The sequence below is a fragment of the Gobius niger genome, assembly GCF_951799975.1.
Source record: "Gobius niger genome assembly, chromosome: 2".
Classification (NCBI taxonomy): Eukaryota; Metazoa; Chordata; class Actinopteri; order Gobiiformes; family Gobiidae; genus Gobius; species Gobius niger.
In genome coordinates this window covers 20,208,938-20,232,165 of record NC_136853.1, presented here as the reverse complement: position 1 = coordinate 20,232,165, position 23,228 = coordinate 20,208,938, and the positions used below count along the sequence as shown (strand labels likewise).

The 23,228-nt window shown below is 39.5% G+C and overlaps 1 protein-coding gene across 1 annotated transcript in view; it reads left to right on the top strand.

The window, feature by feature from the left end:
- The window catches only part of brinp1 (bone morphogenetic protein/retinoic acid inducible neural-specific 1), a 132,859-nt gene that overhangs the window by 43,437 nt on the left and 66,194 nt on the right, over positions 1–23,228 (top strand). Inside the window, exon 3 of the mRNA XM_079581068.1 lies at positions 17,752–17,942. Within this exon, the coding sequence (XP_079437194.1) occupies positions 17,752–17,942 (191 nt within the window). The remainder of the gene's footprint in view (positions 1–17,751; positions 17,943–23,228) is intronic.

Below are 23,228 nucleotides of genomic sequence, written 5' to 3'. Positions count from 1 at the left end.
CGGCTAACTGTTTTGGTGATTCTTACGCCGTTTTATGCACGGGGTCTTGTTCATCTGAAAAACTAACCCAGTGATCAGGCCCACCTTAATTTACCCATAGGCCCTGGGGCTTAAACAGAATTGTAGGCCCCCACCCCCCCTCAGCGCAAACCCTAACCTTAACGCTAATCTATAACCCTAACCCTAAATCCCACAAAAACCCTAACCCTGCTCCTCCTACATGTATCCCTCTGGGCCAGGTAGGACGGGCCCACTCCAGGTATAGAGCGCAGCGCAATCATTGCTTTCGGTAAGTAATGCCGGAAAAGTGAAGCGATTGGCATGAAAATCAACAAATCACCTTTTTATTTTTTTTCTTCCTTAATTCTGATAGGCCCTTGACGATGGTAGGCCCCTGGGCTCCAGCCACTGCTAGACTAAAAAGTTCTCAGAAAATCCAACTTAAAGAGATACAGCATGTCCATATTGAGCGAAAATGAGCTGCAGCAAAACAATGAAAATGCTGTAGGCAACTGGCTAAGTTGTTATAAACACATGAGAAAATCCACACAGAGCTGAAGTAAAGGCAAAAAGAGACCATTTAGCTGCAGTAATATGTAACATCGTCAAAACTATTATATAAACATACATAAAGGAACAAAGCACAGGCATTGAGGAGCTTTTGGACATGGGCTGTTCTGTCTATGATGGACAGTGCAATAAAAATGACAAATTATATTGAATGAAAAAAAAAGGCATCTGTACAATTTTGATATAACTTCTCTTATAAGTGTAGCCTACTTTACTTAAGGAAATGCAAATGAGTAAATTAAGTAATTACTAACCGATTTGTGAAAAAGTCAGTGTTGAAGAAAATGCCTTGTACTCGCATCGGTATTCGGTATCGGCAAGTACTTAAATCAAAGTACTCGTATCGGTTTTAGAAAAAGTAGTATCGGTGCATCCCTAACTTGCATGATATTGTGAGGCGAGGGTCTCCTACCTTTTTTTGTCATGATGCTAAGAAACGTTTATATTTCAACAAAAAAATGACTTGACTTTTGCTCCTATACTCTACCTAACAGTTTGCAGATTCTGTTCAAAATGTTCACCACCCAAAGCAAATTATAATGTGATTATCAAGTGGGTGCAGAAAGGTTGAAAGCCTTGGGCGAGCGACCAAGAACGGGCTGGAGAGATCCCTGTTTTAAGCTGTTTAGCTGTTCCCATAGATTTATGAAACCGGTAATGAAAAGTGAACAAATGCTTTAAAAGTGTATGTTTTAAGTTTAATGCCGGCCAAGTATTAATAATGAATATAATTATTAGAGAAAAATTAACTGTGGATAATCGTGATTAATCGAATTTTAAAAGTGGGATTTATCCGATTTAAAAGATTTATCGATTGACACCACTAATAAAAGAACATTAATTAAGAAAGGCTAAGAGAACAACCAGTTTGAACACAGCAGGCGACACAGACAGTTTTCATGCAGATCAATACTGAGATTGAAAAAAAAAAAAAAGAAAAACTCACCTCTTAAAATGCCTTAGCTTTTTTCTTGAAATCACTACAACATTGCTTTCCCACATGTATTCATTCACAAATATGGAAACAGGGAGGCAGCAGCAGCAGCAAAAAAAAAAAAAAAAAAAGAAAACACTCTTGCAACATTTCCACTTTAGTAGCTTACACACTCCAAACTTTCCAGTCTGGTACTAAAGAATTATTTATTTTTCAGAGGGATTCGTGATGTCTAATTCCTTGCCTGATTGATTGAAATGTGGAATCCCAAACAAGGCAAACATGTTAGTTTTTGCAGATATTTTTCCACTGAACTAGCTAACTTAAAAACTTAACACATTCAAAATCCCTTCTGACAAAAAAAATAATAAATAAATCCTGTTATCTCAATAAAATAAACCAAAATTGAAACCTGGCTCCATTATCCAGTTATGGGCAAGCCTTTTGACTCAAGGGCCACATTGAATGTATATATTTGCCCGAAGGACTGAGCTTATAGCACTTTGGGGGTTGTCCAAAAATGCAGTTCACAAATAGGTTTAATTAGCCTAAACTGCATTGCAAACCCCAAAGTAGCGACAGTTGTATTTTTTCATTTTGTTTATGTTAGTGGTCGCCATGTAAAAGCACAGTAACTTGTTTACCAAATAATAAATCCTTTTCGTAGTTCCTCTGGGGGGTAATACAAGTGTTCATCTCCCCCTGGTGTCACCAATACACTGTAATGGAATCACGAAGAAGAAGCTAACAGGCTAACGGGCAAAGCTAACTGCGGGCTAGCGCCATTTAAACAGTTACAGCCAAGTTTGAGTGAAAAAATTATCTCCATTGTGTAATTGGATGTACAATATCCCTCTGTCCCTTTGTCTTTCAAAAAAACCACAACATGCTACGACACCTGCAGTGGCGCTTATGGCCTCTAGGGGCATGAGTTACATAGTACTGCTTTAACATTTTGGATTAAACTATTGCCAGCAATACAAATCATGCTCCTAATGACCAGCTAGACACAACAAATACTATTTTCACAGTGGGTACCTAGAAAATTGATTTGGATGGGGCGCTAACCTATTTAAAACTCATTAGCTGCCTTAAGTCAACATCTCCAAGTCAGGTCTTAGGTGAGCCGTTCAGCAAACACACAACAATTTCAACAATGAATGTGATGAAATAAATGCTTGTACTTTATTCTATTTATTGGGTGAATTGTTGCACAGTGTGGAATTAACCATTGCATCAAAGTTTGGTGTCAATTTATCTTGGAAATTATGGACACAGATGGCTCAAAGCAGCTAACAAGGAACAAAACATGAGAGAGAACTGTTTTCATAAAGCAGAAACAAACAAACTCACAGGCAATTCTAAAATGTAGCATCCACTGTGTAAATGTAACATATGTCAAACTGCGGAAAAGCACAGTGTTCCCTTGGACGGATATTTTTTTCTCTCATAAACTTCTTGGCAGTTGGCGTGAGCGTCATTAGAGTTCCCTTCTGTTTTTTTTATGAGGGAACCGTTGCTGTCCAAGGTGCTGGAATCCGTTTTTTCTTTCTTCATCTTTTTTTTTTTCCGCATTCAGCTGCGTTTGCCCGAATTATTTCACCATTTGTTCTGCAATTAAACAACACAGACAGTGCAATTAGTTTCACAGTGATGAAAGTCAAATATTTTACCGTGCTTCTGATTCAAACCAAGCATTGTAGACAGAACCTGGGAAAACACAACCATGGCAATACCTAGAGATGCACCGATCCAGCTTTGTTGCTCCTGATACAGATACCGATACTGGGGTTTGAGTATCTGATCAGATATTTACCGAAACCAAGAGACTTTTTTTTTTTTTAAGTGACATTCTCTGAGTTAAAAAATGTAATTGATTCTTCTCCATTGTAAGATCAATAAAGTTTATTTTATTGTCATGCTACAGATCAATTATATCTATTGATAAACTCTTGGATAAACATTTAACAAGGATGACATTTCTACACTACTTATCCTTTAGGCTACATTAATATGAACAACTCACATTGAGTGATGTTATCATTACAAATATGTTTGGATGAGTTATTTTGTAAACTAAAATACAAACACTTGGCTTCAGCAGTGGTTATTTTATATTATTTGGCTACTTTAGGCATTTCTATGTTTCTGACCCAGCCTTGATTAGCTTTCGTTAGCGTTAGCTTGCTCCGCTAGCTTTAGCATGCTATTGCTAAGCGCAGAATTTTGCGCGGCGATCAAAAATACATTTGCGGAGGTTAAAACTAACTCAGCGATTGAATTCCCCTGGTTGCTAGCTTTACAATGATATACAGCATGGCCACTTAGATTAAGGTGGTAAAAGTTGTGTTTTTAAGGCGTTGAGAGCCAAAACTGGTTATTGGTTCAGTGTTAGATATTTGTTGCCGATACCCGATATTGTATTTTTTCCAGTATCAGCTTCGATATCCAATACCAGTATGGGATCGGTGCATCTTAACAATACCTATGCAGCGTTGTCTGTATAATATATAATGCTGTTTTATTTGAGGACGTTTTAATGTTTGTTACGTATCGTTGCTTCTTATCGGGTCATCGTTGTAAATAAAGTTAAAGTTGTTTTGGCGTTTGATCTGTACAGTAGCTCTCTATTATTTGCTTGCCAGACACATTACACTCCAGTCAGTTCCAGTTACACTCTCAGCACCTCTCACATTACACAGTTAATTAGATTCAAACACACCCTCATGTCATTCAGCCGTGTGTTTGCTTCCGGCACTCTGTCCCATCAAAATCTCCAGATTCGAGTGAATTAAGAGATTGTTTTTGATTAGATCCATTTTCACTTGACTGCCTCATCACAATTACAGAGTGCGCTAACAAAGCTATTATGCCAGCAATCATGCTTTATTAAGGCAATTCTGATGTGCCCCGATTATTGGTTAATAATGAGGACAGCAAAACTTTTAGCTCAGTTCGCGTAATACCCGAGTACTGTATTTCCTAACTAAATATGAGAGCATGTTAATCCAGGCAGCTCGAACACATCACAGTAGAGCAGTTATTAAACCATTAGCAAGAACATTACTCTGTTGTATGTTTACTTGTCACTTCCCCTCATTAGCACCATTAAGGAATATTATTTTCTGTGCGAGTCTTGTACTGTCTCCTCATGACAAATTGTGATGACGGCCAAAAGATTTGTTGGCACTAATAAAACAATAGGATGCAGTGGATTCAATAAACAAAACCACCTAGTTTAATTTCTCGGGGGGGGAAACAACAACAACCACCATGTGTAGTTGTCTTCATGGTTTGCTGCTCAATACTTAAAGGCATGGGTTCTCACCTCATGTGTCGTGACCCAAAAGTGGGCCACAGTTGCAGAATTGTTTTCAGTTGCAGAATTTTCAACAAACAATGTAATAAAATTTAAAAAAATGAAACAAAAACAGAAATCTGAATACAGCTGGTGTTGACACACAGCCCTGGCCTGCCATCAGAAATATGGGCTACAAAATGTGCTAATAATACGCCTAAATAAAGAATTACTAGAGAGGGGGCAAAGTGCAGCGATAATGATGTGGTGTTGGAGTCTGGTGTTGTTGTCGACACACTAACTTTCCAAAGGAAAGGACTGCATGTGCATGAGGGGGTGTGTGTATGGGGTGTCCAAACTTTTTTCACTGAGGGCCACATACAGAAAAATAAACAAACAACTGGGCCGCACTCAATAGAGGTCAGATATATGACTTCACCTCTGCTGAATTAAAGTTAATTCAATAAAATGTTGACTATGCTTTTTAATTGCTGAATTAAAGTAAGTAAGTAAAAAACAGCCTTCATCACAGCTTTCTATTTATGGATTTCATTTATTTTTAGCAAAAGAAAAAAGGTAATCCACAGTGAAATAACACAATGACTCACCAGCACAGACTGAGATGTGTAGCTCACAGTAACTTAACATGAATCCCTTAAATATTAACATCCATCCATCCATCCATCCATCCATCCATCCATCCATCCATCCATCCATTTTCTTCCACTTTTCCGTTTCCGGGTCGTGGGGGCAGCTGTTGGAGCTGACCATATCACACTGCACCAGCCCCATATGGCTCCTCCTGCAGGTGGTGGGTCCACGGAAGGACGGCCTCACGATTCTCAGGCCTGTTGGTCTCTCATAAGGGGCTTCTGAACCGCTCTTTGTCTGACCCGTCACCAAGGACCTGTTTGCCCTGGGAGACCCTGCCAGGGACACCAAGCCCCCGACAACAGAGCTCCCAGCATCATTCGGGTGCTCAAACCCCTCCACCACGTTAAGGTGGCGGTTCCACGAGGGGCAGTTGATTAACATCAACTGACTGAATTTATTAGGAATTGTGATTATCAACACATGAATACTGTGTAATATAAATTTAACTCACCTATAATGGAAAGGCATTACACTCCGCGGGAGCAGTGTTGCTGCACTTTAGACTGTTTAAGACATTTTCTTGAAAAAAGCAGTTGTTGGCTTTGCAGGCTACCTTTTTTTTGTTAACTTTCTCTTCTCGCTGAACACCAGTGTATGAGGCGTTGGTCGGATGTTTAGTCTCATAATATCGTCATTATAGTCTTTCATTACTGCAACAGTATCGTTGCAGATTAAACAAACACATCTCCCATTTACCTCTGTGAAGAAATAATCATTTCACTGTGGCTGACATTTTTGGCCCTCATGTTCAATCTTAAGTCTCTTTTTCTCTGCCATCTTTTGTTTGTCTTTTGCATTTTTTCTTCGATTGCTCTGATTTGGCAGGAACCACTGCCGTTTTCAAGACAGCAGTGCCACCGAGCGTTAAGTCTGAGAATTACATGCAGTCAAGCACTAGTTTCATATGTGAGATATATTATATCTCACATATGGGTGTCCTATATGTGGGATATAATATATTGGACACGTAGTTTGGGGCCCGCAGGCCGTAGTTTGGACACCCAGGTATAGACGGCGTGTGGGGTGTAGAGGTGGGTTTGAGCGTACGTGACCATTGTGATAGATAGTGTAGATATCATAAGTATTGATTGATTGATTGATTGATTGAGAGACAGGCTGGTCACAGTCCATTCTATAGATGCACTGTGGGTTCAGTTTATTGCATGGAGCATCGTGGATAAAGTGGCGAGTCTCCGATCACTCGCCCTGTTTGGTTAAAGACCGTTCTTATTCAGTCTGAACTCAGGTCTCACAATCTGAAAAAAAGGATCGGCGACACCGTTCTGTTGTCTAGTCAATTAAAACTAATCGTGCTTTTAAAAACTGCGATGAACTCCTCCACAGAAATGTAAATGCAAACACTAACAACAGTTTAATGTTTCCTGTGGGCCTTACAAATTTAAACCTCTAAATAGTTACAGAAAGGCCTAATTTTGTGAAGGCGACATAAGCCTTTTACAAACAGTGCACACAGTTTAACTATGGCTTTTGTAGGCTGCCATTGTTCTGCTCTAAGTTGTACAGACATGTCAAAAAAACCCATGGTGCTTCAGTATTTTGCATATGAACAAATGAGGAGCGTCTGTGGCTGGTACAAGGGGAGCAAGGCTGTGCCATGGACAATTGCTTTTTCTGGGCAAACACGAGTCTGAGCCGCACTCAGCACCAGGGCCAGGGTAGTATCTCCTCCGGGTGGGAAAATCTGGCAGAACTGTGTGCAAATAAGCAGCTCTTCTCGAATGAGCCGCCTATAGCAGTCTGAACGTCCATGTTTGTTAAAGTATGGCCAAAGCTCCAGCAGATCAACATTTTTGATAATGGTTATGCCTAATTATACTTTTCTTGTGCTAGAAAAGTACATTTGTCTAGCAACAGGTTTATTTTCTCAAATCTTATAACAAACCTTCTCATTTTTTTTTTTCTTGAAATAGTAAGTAAAGAATAGTAAGTAAGAGGATAAATCTGCATTTTTTTTTTTCTTTTTAAAGCAGAACTAAGTAACTCGTGCCCCTAGAGGCCATAAGCGCCACACACTAACCACAGAGCCACCGTGCAGCCCATTTGAACTTATGAAGACGTGTTTTTAATTTTGGCATTGGGTGTATAACATAGTCTGCCGCAACTTGTCATTGTAGTGAAATGGCGAGTCTTGACGCCAGGCCAGTTAAGAGCCGCTGCTTCAGGGCACAACAGTCTTATTCACATACAAAACCATATCGTCTTCAACATTAAGGCTATTGCCTTTTGAAGTGGAAGATGAAAGGCAGTGTTTCTCTTTGTGAGTTTTGATCTTGTACACCGTTGTAACCTTGACATAATCCTTTGTGCTCAGCCGATCGTCTCCTCTGTCACCCCATCTATCCTCCCTGTGCTTTCGTTCCACTGTGCTCCACAACAATGCACTCATTACTGCGCCAGAGAAAGTGGTTTCTCAAGAAGGACTCCAACCCCCACCGCTCCTCCACTCCATCTCTCTGTGCTGAATGATGTCACTTCCTAGAAACATTACAAGAGTTTGAAAGAAAGCTTCTGGAAGCAATGCTGCTCTTCAGTAGTTCATGAATATGAATGTTACATCTTCTAAAGACAAGTTTTGTGAGGGATGTAGAGGATTTAGGTGCTGCTACACATTAAATAGACCCTGGAGATTTGATGGGCATAATGGATATTACTCCATTAGTTTATGTAACTTTAAAGGGGCTAGATGCAAGTTAGTCATTTTATGCTCACTACTGCCACCTCAGGTCTTTTGCGTAACTGCAGCTTCTATATTAAGCTTGTGCATGACGGCAATTCGGACCCGAACTAACACTTTTTTGAGTGACAGTTCAGGATTTTAGATGCAGTTGTGGTGAACAGGTCTGAGCTCATTCTACACATTAGGACATGGCTGGAACATGTAGGGGGAGGAAAATACATTATTTTAACATTTTGAAACTCTGTATAGTCCTTTTAAAGCCACACCGCGTAGAATTTAACCTAATAAATACAATTGAAATACAAGCATTTATTTTATGACAGATATTTTCATCATTGAAAAATATCTAATAAATGTACAAACAAACATTTATGAGGCGCACCTCTCTTAAGATATGACTGTAAACTTTTTCGGGAGTGGGTGCGTTTCCACCTCGTCTCCATGGAGATGTGACGAAAGGCAGCAAAATTTGAGATTTAAACATGTTTCTCATCCAAATCCGCTCTTTTATTACACACTGCAGAAATAGCACTTTCTGTGTTGAGCTGGTCATTAGGAGCATGTTTTGTTTTGCCAGCAACAGTATAGTCCAAAATGTTACGCAGTGTACCTTTAAGTAAAAGTAAAACAATTTAAACGCAATTTTGTAAGTAGCCTTAATTTAAACACACCCACCTTTCTGTGTCATATGTGCACCCAAGCAAAGGATTACAATTCAGATTGTAATATCTGGCTCACGGCTCAAATTCATACGTTCAATTGTATCCTTTGTCTGTTTGATTTATTACCCGGCTGCGTCTCCTTATTACCATGAAAGGCCTTTCTTTTCCTTCTCCTTTATTTAAACTGTAGTGGCACAAGAACAGGACTTGTAGGGTGATGCGGTTGTGTCTCGAAAAAGTATACTGGACATAAATTAAGCATTTTGATGAAAGGTTCGGGACCCGTGACATGGCTTCAATGCTGCCCATAATATGAGGGTGTGATACCTTTTAGACCTCAAAACGAGGATAATGCAATGTAATGTAAAAGACCATGTAATGTGTCTTAATGTGAAATGCTGACACTGGTTTTGAGTGTGTGTGTGTGTGTTTGGGGGTTGTGTGGAAGATTAAAAAAAAAAAAAAAAAAAGTCAATAGTGAGTGGGAGAACAAAATGGCCTCACATTTATTGACTCTTGGGGGGATTACAATTATTGGATCAAAGTAGCGGTTTCAGTCCCCGCAGCTCGCCAGTGTTTTGTGTTTTGTGCTCCTCTGGTGCACCACCATCAGTCATTTGAACAGCACACGTCTAAAGAGAACAACCGCGCAAGGATTCAGTCAGCTAAGTCTCACAGACGTTTAATGGGCTTTTATAAATAATGTACGACGGTATGAAGCACAATGCCTGGGTGGAGGATCAAAATGATATTTTTTTCACCCAAGAATCCTCTCCCAATACATCCACCTACAGCGATAATGAGGTCTCACTGCTTTACAAGGCAGAGGTCAGACAACAAGAGTTTAGTTTTTGTTTATTTATTTTTTGCTGTTAAAGCAGTGCTAAGTAACTTGTGCACCCTAGAGGCCATAAGCGGCACTGCAGGTGTTGCAGCATGTTACAGTCTTTTACTCATTAATTGTCCGTGAGAGTAAATACTACTCTGACAGAAAAGACAAAGGTGACAGAGGGATATTGTACATCCAATTATGCAATGGAGATTATTTTTTTCGCTCAGACTTGGCTGTAAATACTGTTTAAGTGGCGCTAGCCCGCAGTTAGCTTTGCCCATTAGCCTGTTAGCTTCTTCTTCGTGATTCCATTAGTGTGTATGGGGGCTCGCACCCGGTGGCAGCCAAGTTGCAATTGCGGTTTATTAAGCTAAACAAATTACTTAGTACTGCTTTAACAGGAATAAACAAAATAGGCTTGGACATATTTTGTTACTGCTCTTGCTAATGCTATTGCTAATGCTAATCGTGTGACTTCTCCTCATTATAGACTTAGTGCTACAACCTAGAAAAAGTAATTCCTTTGGCACCATTTTCTTACTACATTTAAACCTACTGTGTAGCATTTTACCCAAAATAAACATTTATTTCAGAACTGGTGTTTTTACTGGTGACAAACGCTTCAAAACACGTGTGTCTGACTGTGAGCGAGCTCGCCTCTCCTCAGACCAGACTTTTGCATGGGAGAGAGACATCACTTGCTCGTTTCTGTTGACACGGCTAGCCAAACATACATTTTCAGGCGTCATGTACTCTTCCAAATGCTTCAGTTTGATAACTCATTGCAAAAAATGGCGTGTTGCTCAACATCAGTAAGTAAGTGCTTTATTTGTCATTATACAATTGTCCAACCAAATTACGTAGGTCAGTTAGGTTAGCCCTGAGCCCATTATCTAAACCTATACAGGACTGCTGCAGTGTGTCATTGAAGTTACTTTTCAGGAGCGAGATAGGAATCTAAATTATAAAAAGGAAACTGACAGAGATAAGTCACACTCTAATTTGATCTATTTTATCAACCAGCAATTGAAGTATTTGCCAAGTCATGCTTTCAATGAAGTGGTGGAACTAATGGCTCCAAAATGAAAGGTTTCATCGATCATCAAAGCACGAGGCGCCAATGCTGTCTGTTTATTCCCACATCAGTGCAGGTAAGAAAAGTCCGGGCACATCACACACTTCACAAGACACTTTGAATTTAGCCATCGTCAAAGAAGCTGCAAACCCGAAGGCGACCTTTGAAATACGCCAGTCTTTTACTTCAGAAAGCGTTCACCATTTTTGTGTCCTTTGCAAATATTTCTGTCTTCGACTTAAGTTTATTTTTTTTTTCAAGGATGAATAAAAGTAAAATACAATAATCACAACAAAGAGTAAGATGTGAGGTGGACTGCAGTATTCGTTGCAGCAGTGTACTCAATACTCTGTTATTATCAGTTATTTTTACACATTAATATTTTGGCACAGGAGTATGCAATTATGTCTTTTGACTGAATGCATTATTTATCCTAATATTTAAGAACAAAATAAATAAAAAAAACAGTGGGAAATTGTAAGGATTGCTAATGTATTTGAACAGTCATTACAGCACACAGCTATGTGTTATGTATTTGATAGAAATGATCATCCTTCCTGTCTTGTTTTGAGGTTTTACTCTTCTGCAGCAGATTGTGCCCGTGAATGTTTGTTTTTAAATGCCACGCTGTTGCCCTTTGCATCTTTACTCCTACTGAAAATGGCAGTTGTTTGATTTCAGACATCTGTCTAGAAGTTTGCTGTTTGCGTGCTGTTTCATCCTAAATGGTTGTTTGTTGTTTTCATCAAAGTGTTTTTTTGTTTTTCTTTTTTCCACATGGTCACAATTCGCAAAATGACAGAGATCAGAGCTGCGATTCGTTACAGAGGATTTTTTTTTTTTTCCGTATGGAAGATGAATCTTTGATATAGGAGCAGGCAAACAATGTGACAAATACCCCTTGATCTGACTGCAGGGCATTGTTTTGTCAGGGAAAAAAAAGTTGTTACATTTTGTAGCTACGAGATACTTTTAAGAGCACCAGATTAAAAATAAGTCATTCTTTGTTCTGCACATGCTTGGAATAAGTTGGGTTTTCGAAGAAAGAATCGACTTTTTTTTTGTTTCCCTTATCATTGTTTGTAAGAGACTGGGTTCACAAACTTGCCGTATTAATCTAATGACCTAAAGTCTTTTCAACTGACAACAATGCCAAGTCTGTGATTTAACATTGCTACAGCTTTGTGTTTCGTGTGGTATAGGTCACAGATTGCATAGATAATAATCAAAAACCGGGTCCAGTATCTGCAGTATGAGAGTTATAATGATTATAAATGTTAGCAGTGAATTCACAGCCTGCCTTTACCTCAAAGCGAATTGATCGAACACAACCTTTTATGGTTATTTCAGTCCTGTGAGTAGTGAGGCGAGGATCGTCATACTCACCATAATGACCATTTCCTGCTTTGCATTATGATACATTCACTGGATATCAATGCACCCGGCCCTAATTGAAGCAGCTGTCAATGCATGAAAACATGCAACCGCATTCACCTATCCAAATATAGTCACGGGGCACGGCAGCTCTGAACACCTTATTGGCAGAACAATCTATATTAGCGCTATTTATTTATTTATACGAAAAACCAGCAAATTGTATTGATGTTGTCACAAAGTCGAGGTTAAGAACATTGCATCTATTTGGGAACAAAATGAATGGCAATAGTAGGAGATTTCATTTCCTAATGTATACACACTTATTGAACTTTGTTGTTTCTCCATATAAGACATTGTAGAACACTGATCTTTGCGCTGTGAAACCACACAAGAAGTGCTTCAGTATTAAAGGTGCATTATGCAACTTTTTTTGTGGGAAAAATAGTTGTGTGTATTTGACCTTGTAGTGACCCAGCGGCTGGATGAGTGGTTACTATGGCGCTGTTACTTTCCATCTCTAGGACAATCCAGGATCAATTGTTTGAAAGGTTTTCTGCTGACGGGACCCTCTCACTGGAAAACCAATAAAACAATTGATCCTGGAGCATCGTAGAGACCACCGTGATGGAAAATAAAGGTGCCCTGCTGACCACTCATGCAACTGCTGGGTCACTACACGGTCAAATACGCAAGAATATCAACTTTTTTTGCATAAAAAGTTGCATAATGCACCTTTAAAGCCATTTCTATAGATACAGAGGAAGGGGGCGTGGCTTCGCCGAGGGGGAAAACAGAATCTTTGGGGAAACACAATTTTCCACTCTTTTTAGCCATTTAATAGAAGCCAAATAATGGCAGTCGTAACTAGTGCTAGCTAGCGTTAGCATGTAACATTATTCATGTTTTTATGGGTTGTTGAACCACTTTGCTCCTCTCCATGCCTTGGTATCTTTATTGGGTAGAAAACTATATCAATAATTCTGCATTCGTTAAGGATTATTGTTGAATAATTGGAGAAAGTGAATGTTTTTTCTTTGTTTTCCCCCTTAACTGTTTCAAACATGGCCGTATATGGGCAATACCAGAGATGCCGGCTGTATCTATGTGCCTTAGATTACAAAAGATACAGCTTTCAATGTACCGAAAACAGTATATGCTGGGAATAAAGCGGTGTCTGAACCATATACGCACCTTCGCTGATGAGACAAGCTAGTGAATAAACAGCTCATACATTGCAATGGGCATGTTATATTGTGGACAGTGGGTCTGTTTATTGTGTGCTTGAAATCATAAAACAGGAGTTATTGTGGCCAGGGTTATTGCGTGGGAGGCTTTAGTAACTGGCGCAGAGGCTGATAATGGATGCAGGACTCAAATGCAACACTGATGGATTGAGAGATAAGCCACTGTATCAAAACAAGTTAACCAGTTAAGCAGCAGTTCAAACTTTAGCCGGATATTTTCTCCTTACTCTGAGCTTTAACTAACAGATATACGGAAATATTCAAGGTACTTTATGATGTTAACTCTGATTTCATTTGGACGAGTCGATTATGTCTTTAAGCAGACTGATGTCGTCTAATTAATTGTTGATGTGATGAATTAATTGTCATACTCCGTGTAAACATCAATTAATCCACAGTAATAAAAGCACTGGCAGAAACATCTCGGTTGCGCATGTTAAATAATGCATTTGTTGTAATTTTCTATTTACTCAACATTTTACTAAGATTTACAGAGTTTGTGGTGTCAACATTTTTTAATGAAACACTAATCTTTAGAGTTTTTGTCTGGTTGTTGACTCGAGAGTTGTTTGACATGCATTACCTTGAGCTACCTCTGTTTACCTTGTGATGGCGGCAGTCACTCACACATTCATTATTTATCCTGTGGGAAAACAAGGGGAGATATAAACTTTTATGGAAATCCGGCGCACGGCAAACATCATGACTCATTGTGTTATCAAATTAAAAACAGAAGCCTAAGTGCCTCCATCACTATAATTAAAAGACACATTGTTTTTGTCATTCTGGTTCTGAGGTCTATTATGTTATATGAGCGCCTCAAGCTATTGAGTTCTGACATATGTTTACAAAACTTTCAACACTCTGCTTTAAGTCAACTTGACTACAGCTCAAATGCTGCTATTTTTCCAATCTGTTCCAAGGGCAAGAAGCGTCACACACCTCGCCCTATGATGTCTATGGCATGTCATTTTGCCCCAGGGCAGCGCAGCAGTAGCTATAGAGTCATTTTAAACAATGTGAAGAAGATCATGATGTTAAGTGCGGGGCTAATGTCTAAAGTTTGATACAGACATCAGTGATGATACAGGGACAGAGCAGGAAGTGAAGGAAGTGGCAGAAGAAATTACAAAAAGCTCCTAGGTCGCCCCAGCGGCATTGAAGGATGGGTCAAACGCAGAGAACACATTTCCCAATGGGATCAATAAAGTGTGTCTTACCCTAAACCAAATGGGCCTTTCTGTGTGGAGTTTTAAAAGGATCCCCATGTTAAGGTTGAAGGAACAAGCCACCGTTTTTACACACCGAGATATGTTCTTACCTGAGCTTAGACGAGTTGATGCGTACCTGGTCTGGTCTTTGTGCGTGCGCTCAGTCACGCAAATGTTGTTAGCATTTAGCCTCTTCTAGCACAGACATAGCTCCAAACTGGGGTGAAGTTAGAAGCTCCCAGGCTGTTCCACGTTTTCCCTATTTAAATACGGTTACATTAGTATTTACACGATCCAAGTCTAGTCACACAAAATTAAACATGACAATAAAAAAGGGCACTATATTGTGAGGCGTAATAACACCTGGAGTACATCGACGTTTGCCCATAATATCGTCGAAGTACCGCAGGTGTTAATACGCATTATAATATAGTGCCCTTTTTTATCTGCTTGGAAAATCGTCATGTTTTTCATCCAAATAGACTTGGATCGTGTAATTTTTCATGTAACTGTATTTAAATAGGGAAAACATGGAACAGCTTGGTAGCTTCTAACTTCACCCCAGTTTGGAGCTATACCTATGCTGGAAGAGGCTAAATGCAAACAACATTTGCATGATCGAGACCAGATAGGTACGCATCAACTCGTCTAAGCTCAGGTAAGAACATATCTCAGTATGAAAAAAAAGTCGCCTGTTCCTTTACGCTCAATGCTACTGTAAGGCTGAACCAGCAACTTTTGAAGGAAGGGTCAAATGACGAATTTCCTGACAGGGACTATATAATAATAATAATATAGTAAATCATAATCTTTACCAGTGATGTAACCGATTGTTTGTGTGAATAATTTCAGTAGTACTTTTCAATTGTTTCACACTGCAGTACCTAGAGGCGTATAGCCCACATCGTTAACGTCAGTCCTGTAGTGTTTTGCCGAGGTCAGATGGAGGCCACCCTTACAAATATTGCACCTGTATTCTCCCACGCATGCTTCACTCGGACACCATAAAGCAGCAATCATCCAGGCTCCAATTTCCCTGCTAGGCTGCTGCAGTGCCATCTATCTCCTCTTTACTTCACTGATAGGTCATTAAACCGGTCTTGGAGCTGCGGAGTAAAGCACTGAATCACGGTGCAACTTCCATCTGCTGGCCCCCTTAATCTGGGGCAGAGGGCTCTCCAACAGCACAGCACTCCCATATAAGTTTATATCATAATTGGCAGCGGCAACCTGAGAGAGGGCTGAGTAAAAAAAAGTGATCTGATATCAACACGAGTGCAAAAGGTGTGAGGGAAATGGAGCGCTTTGGTAAAACTCCCACAAATCTGGATTTTATTTTTTTTCCTCTGACATTTGCACCACTTTGAGACATTACCATAGTTTCTTTGGAGCTGAATCAGCAAATGCCGAGTGTGTGTGTGTGGGAAAGTCTGGTCCGGAAGAGTGGGCTGTTCAAAAAAAAATCTTGGATAGTGGACTGAGTTAGTCTTTAGTGTCATTTTGGGGCGTGGATTGGAACTGTTTTTTGCGGATGTACTTTATGAAGTTTTGTGGTTGTGTAACAGCCCGGATTCAAATGCAAATGTATAGTGCTGAATGGGGCATTAAAAGTGCTGTAGTCGAGCAGTGCCCTGGCAGACTGACATATTGCTGACTGTGTGTCAAACCGAGAACCAATCAATTTTAAAATACCCGCCCATTTGTAGCAAAGAGGTTTGTTGATCCTTGGGGGGCTGACTGGAGAAGTTTATTCAAATAAATACCGCACAAATACAGTTACGAACCCAGCCTACCTTTTTTTGTGAAGTGTGTTATCAGAAGTGCCGCACACACACCACATGGATTTAATTTCATTTAAATGCTTAAGGGTTTCATTGTATGGAAAGGATTATCGACTCGTTCGCTCTGTTTTATTTTTGTTATCCATTTATTCATTCATAGCTAAATTTAATCCGTCATCCTGGCCTTTTTGGGGGGGTTTGTTCCCTTTTATCTTTGCAACGTAAAATCCTTTTAAATCATAAGGCATATGAAAACTTTAAACATTTCATAGACACTGCATTAGAAACAGTGTTTATAGTGTAACCATTAAGTTCTTGCGCTCCATTTGCTTTGATTTAACAGTCTGTTTGTTTTCCTCCACTGAGTCTACATTTTGAACTGATAAATTAAATAGTATTTGGCCTGTTGCAAATTGTTAGGGGTCTAAGCATGGAGAGACAAATTTTAGCGAACTGTCTGTCACCTGAGAACAGGGACTTGAACCCATGAGTCACATCCATAGACATAATAAATAATTCGAAAGGGAATCCATGGCGGATTTACAGACTCCTCTTACCCTGCTGTGACGGAGTATTTTCCTAAAAAGGGCATAAGGGCGGGATCTTCACTGTAGTTCGGTCTTTGCCGTGCCATTAGCGCTAATGCTAACAGCCTGTCCATCAAAGTCCGGCCCTCATTAGTATACGAGATTTCTGAAAATATTCCTTATGAGAACCAGCCTGGTGTCTTTAACTGTAACTAACCCAGCGTTATATCTCACTGTAGAAAGTTCCAGGCTTTACAGTTGCTTAAAACGTGTGTAAAGTGCAATGCTTTCTAATGGAAAACTAGCTTGTTTTGCCACCCATATATGGAGGTACTGCAGCAATGGTCGGCAATGGCAGCCCCTGGCGTCGCTGTCATAAAGCAGTGCAACCAGCGGCCATTGGAGACCGGAAGAGGGTAAATTAGGCCACACCAAAATGTATTTATTTTTTTTACCACATTTTCAAATATAATTTCAAAGATAAGGTCTATGAGATGTTAAATACATTCTGTGGATGTAGTGTCATCAAACATATTGTAGAAGCACCAGATACAGCATCAATCTGCATATGAAATAGTGTAAGTAATGGCTCTATTTCAGCTGGTTTTGTAGTTCATGCCGATGCAGAAGCGAGGTGCTTTAAATAATGCACCGTGTACCTTCAGATGAATATCACAGAAAGCCCTTTCAAGTAAAACAAAGCTTCTTTTTTTTCTCGAAACAGATAAAAAGTGCTATTGTGAATTTTTAAATTGAAATGTCCTCACTTGTCCCCATCACATTTGCATTTCATTTAGTAAATCTCGTCAAATAGATGATGCCTTGTCAGACTGTTTGCGCAAAGTTGAACTATACTTAATAAAAGTTTGTGTTGTGTACTTTCATCAGGGAATTTGCACGTTGGAAGGTGAGAAACACGGCGATCGAGCGGAGAGATCTGATCCAGAACCCGGTGCCGTTGATGCCTGAGTTCCAGCGCAGTGTGCGTTTGCTGGGCCGCAGACCCACCACTCAGCAGTTCATCGACACTATCATTAAAAAATATGGGACACACATTCTCATCTCGGCCACCCTGGGAGGTAAGAGAGCCCTACTGCTTTCACTCTGCCACACTTCCATGCCTGATTAACTGTTTTAGAGCGGTTGAAATGCCTTTGCACGTGACTTTCATTTGGCTTGTTTGGTTGCATTTGTTCCACAGTATCAGGTTTACCACTCCAAACACTTCCCCAAACCTTTTGTTGTTGCTCATAATTTTAGTCGAAGTCAAAGAAATGGCCTTCTGGGAGTGTTGGCGTTTCCCAGTGGGCTGCTTCACTTTTGGGCTGACAAATGAAAATAACTGACTCACAGTTGTGCTATTATTGGTTTGGCTGCAGTCGGAGTCTGGGCTTGCCTTTAATGATACTTGAATAAAGCTACACAAATGTTTTTTTTTGTCATGTAAAATAATGACTGAACTTTTGCATAGGACTTTATCCAATCTAGCGGCTTTACACAACACAGAGAGGTGTCTGCGTGGCTAAAAAAGTGGATAGGAAAAGGTAGGTGGGGCTGGAAAAGCATTAGCAACTAATGTGTTAAAAAAGTGTGTAAATAAGACATGATTCATTTAACTTTGTTTGATATGTGTGGCAACTCATTTCTCAGTGAGCCAAACCTCCGACTGCAAAGAGGGCTCGTCTAAATTAGAAAACTCTCGGGCCAGAATGAGGTCCCAGCGCACTAGTGTAGTCCAGCATTTTTCTGTCTCAATAAATGTCTTTTCTATCAACGAAATATATTGGCTTAAATCAATATCAGAAAAAGCTATTTGTGTTTCTGCGGCTCTCCCGCGTCTCCCGTAATATTGTATGCACATTATTTTCCAATACATTTAAAATTCTTCTTGACTTCAGGAACACAGCACGTCTCGAAAGTTTTACGACTTTGCAAAACAACTCAAGAGCAGTAGTTGGGGGAGAATATGCTTATTTGTTTTGTTTTGGGGGAGGATGAGAAGAAAATAGCTCATAATACTGTACATCTGTGCTCCAAATATTATGGGACCTGACAGGTGTTTGTACTTCCACTATTTTAAAACCGAATGTGTTGAAAGAAAGAAACTTTATTTGCAACTTTCAGGGTTATTAGCTTATATGGTGCTTTTGACAAGAATGCAAACTTGTACTGAATACATATTAATAATGCATTTCCCCCAAACAGCAGTAAAATGATCACAGATTTCATTCATTCCTAAGCATTGATTTGCAAATACACTCTCACATACACACCAGTGTAACTTATGGTAACTTATTCCACTCTCTGATGGCCACACTGGAGAAAGCTGAGCTGCCGAATGCGGTTTTACAACCAGGACCGAGTGGCTGAAGATGTAATTTCTGAGCTCAGTGAAATTAACTTTTTTAACGGAGGAGCTGCAGGACCATTAATTATCTTGAACAACAGAGAGATTTGAATATAGGAGTAAGTTTTCAAAATTAATATGCTATGTTTTTAAGAACTTTTTCTTGTCATGAACCTTAAGAGAACTTTTGTGCAATGATTCCAGGGGTCTTAATGCTGTTTTACATGCCTGTGACCAACTCGTCATGCAGTAACGAAAGTGCAGAATTATCATCGGATTTAGATACAAACTAGATGCATTTATGGTCAGAGAGTTCCTATTATATCTAAAATTTGGTTTGTTAAATGTCAACATATTGGTTAAAGCAGTACTAAGTAACTTGTTTACCTGACTGTATCCTTTCTCTAGTCCCGGAGTCACAAATACACACTAATGGAATCAGTGTGTTCATCTCCCCCTGGTGTCACCAATACACAGTAATGGAATCACGAAGAAGAAGCTAACAGGCTAGCGGGCAAAGCTAACTGTGGGCTAGCGCCACTTAAACAGTTACGGCCCAGTTTCAGTGAAAAAAATGATCTCCATTGTGTGATTGGATGTACAATATCCCTCTGTCCCTTTGTCTTTTCTGTCAGCGTAGTATTTATTCTCACGGATATTTAATGAGTAAAAAAAAAAAACATGCTACGACACCTGCAGTGGCGCTTAGGGGCATGAGTCACTCAGTTCTGCTTTAAGGTTTTAATGTGTTTTTTGAAACTTAAATTTGGGTCAAGAATGACTCCTAAATATATAATTTGGACAACATTTGAAATTTCCTGAGAGTTATGAGAGTTATATTAGAAGCAGGAATGCCAGGTCCACTGTAATCCACAGACTTCTGTGAATTTTTAAGCTTTTCCATGGGTGTAAAACTGGGTATCTCGTTTGAGAAAAATTGAGAACAAAAATACTAATCTAACTTAATCAAAGCTGCTCCTTCAGTGAGTGATGGATAAAGCGACTCTCCTGCATCTTCAGCTGACTGCTGTGGCACAAAAACACATTGGAAATTCCAGCTGTGGCATAACATTTGTGAGTTTTGTGCGTTTTTTTAGATGCTTGCGGGCAGGTTTGGTTTACTTGTACCTGGCAGCCCTGCCTGGTATCGCCACTGGTTTGGAAAAGTGTTCTGTGGTTAGAATATAACCAGTCGCTCCACATCCTCTTGCCAGGAGAGGAGTGTGGATGAAAAGAAATAAAAATAGACAATATTGTTTTACATAGTGTAGCCTCCCAGGAGAGCGACCCCGGGGTGCCATCTTTACACTAGAGTCTTGAGTTTAGAGCACACAGCAAACGTTTCACTTTCAACATGGCAGAGGATTTACGAGATTTTCAGAATTTGGACAAACTTTGGCTTTTATCACAAAAACTGAGGCACATAGATTAAAGAGAAGAGCAACATGCAACATCTGTCATGCAAAAATCAAACATCAAATATTGCTTTCACTCTTCTGCTCAGCTGACTGTCGGCTACTCCTTTGTCACAAAATACAAATCGGGATTAATCGTATTGTGACCCATATATCGTAATAATCGTATTGACAATGCACACATATTGCTCACAAATACAAACCAACAACTCATCTGCATTCCTGCAGAATCTCGGTGCACCCGTGGTCATGAGGATGTAATTCCAGATCATTTCCGTCTCCCCTCTGAAGTTAAATGCTTCAAATATGAGCTCATAAAGAAGGAACTATCTCATTTTGAGAAATGCCCACTCTCAAATCTCTAACAGGTGCTTTTTAACTACACCTTCTGTTTCATTTATTACTACCGGCATCAAGCTGGGCCCAGATAATTGTTATTGGAAATGTAATATATTCATGTGCACAAGATTATACAGCATCTATTTGTCAAAAAGGGGAAATAATATTCTGAATTATGCTTCTATCATTGTATAATAGTGGGGAAATTAAAATGAGATTGGTACAGCAGCGTAAAAATCCACTTACAAGTTTCCTTCCACTGTCAAAGTTTCCTTGGTGTAAGTACAGTAATTTATAGTTCTGCTCAAATGAGCCTTTGTTAGACCCTTCTTTTAAATTATTGCTCCAGACCCCTTTTTTGTTTCATATTATCCAGCTTTCGTGCAAAGATACCGTGTTTATCTAACTTTCTTGTTCCTATTAATTGCATTTTTTTCCCTCCTGCTGTTTAATTAGCCAATTCATTAGTAATTCTACTCAGAAGCACTGGTTTTGTGAACAGTCCCTTTTGTTTTTAGTATTTACCCCCAAGTGTTTTACCCCGAGTGTTTGTTTGTACATGAAGCCTCTTCTATTAATTTGTGTTATTGTTTAAGATAGTGCAGACTGGCAAAAAGCTATTTGTGCAGAGACTTTGCACCATGTGTGAACCTGCAAAACCATGAAGAACAAAAAAAAAAAGCTTCATGTCATGTTTAGTTTTAGAACGTTGAAAGAACCATCTCTCTTCGCCCTCTGTAGATTTTGCCAAGTCTGCTTTATTGGCACCCAGGGGAGCAGCGTAAATGTTTGGATGTTCAGTCTTTTTTTTTATTAACAACGTATAACAAAAGATTTTGGCTGTCACCCAACAATCCTCCCTGCTGTTTGAACAACTCAGCTTTGCCTTTTTGTTGTTGCATGTCAGAAAACAAATCCAGCGTGTGTGTTATTGGGCATTATGAGCTTTTACACACAGATATTATTCCTCTGCACATTCAGAATATTCGCATTGGTTGGCAGTATGTTAAGCGCCCATAGCTACCTGTGATGAAGTCTTAATTTAACACAGCACTGAAGAGGGAATACATCCGTCAATTGGCTTTCCTAAAATAAGTGACGCACCCCTGCTGTCCCAGTCTAAATATAGATGTTCTTATCTCATTGCAGAGCTCTGAAGGACACGTGAGCACGGCTAACTCGGATCACTTTGCCAATTGCATTTTAAAGCCAGTCAGTTAATCGTCGTCCCTTATTCAAACAAATGTGCCTAATTTCTCACTTGGGGAGACCGGGGCTATTTGTCACGCTTTTTTTTTCAAGAGTTCTCTGCTCATCAACATAAAATCCCACAAGAGTGTCAGGCCTGCATTAAATGGAAGCTTGAACCCTTGGCTTGAAGTAGACCATGTGCGGGGCAGGTTGTCACAAGGCGTGGGGTTGGTTTTTCATTATTGCATAACGTTCGTTAACACGAAATTTGATAAACTTTTGTAACTGTTTTGCTTTATGAGATAAAAGGACAACATACCTTAAAATATTGCAATGCCAACTGTTGATTTTTTTTTTTTAAGTGCTCTATGAGGTCTAAAATGTACAAATTCACCAAATGACCCAAACAAATGGCCTCTGTAAAAGCTAATGTTCAAATAAAAACATATTAGACACACAAGAAAAAAATTGCCAATATTACTCCATGTGACAAATAACCCCTCAGTGCATGTGACAACGAACCCAGAGTGTTCACTTTACGAACAATGTCAGCTAGCTAGCAAACGGCTTTAGCATGCTAGCTCTAAAACGGCTAAAAAACCCCCAAAGCTAACAACTTTTTCCTTCAGATCAGTGTCCTTTGTTTAAGGCACTAACAAAAGGAAGCTCTCACTACAAAAATAATATTAACCCCACCTGAACCGAACCACATTTTCTCCAGTTTGGCTTAGCTCAAATCTAAAAGCTTCTTGTTATAAAGCGCCACGCAATGCAAACAGAAAAGGACTAAAATGAGACGAGAAAATTCTGAAAAAGTGACAAAAAGGCCACAAAAGAGCACTAAAATAGTGACAAAAATGTGACAAAAATGCAACAACACAAGGAAAATGATCAGTTTATATCGATTTTGTAGTCGAGAAGCTTTTAGATTTGGATAAAGCAGAACTGGAGAAAATGTGCTTGGTTGAGACGGTTAAGTTTTGGGAAAAGGTATAAAAACATTTCAAATGTGGTATTACTGTACCAGCGTACAGCGCCCTCTAGTGTGGCTATAAAAAGCAGCACATATTACC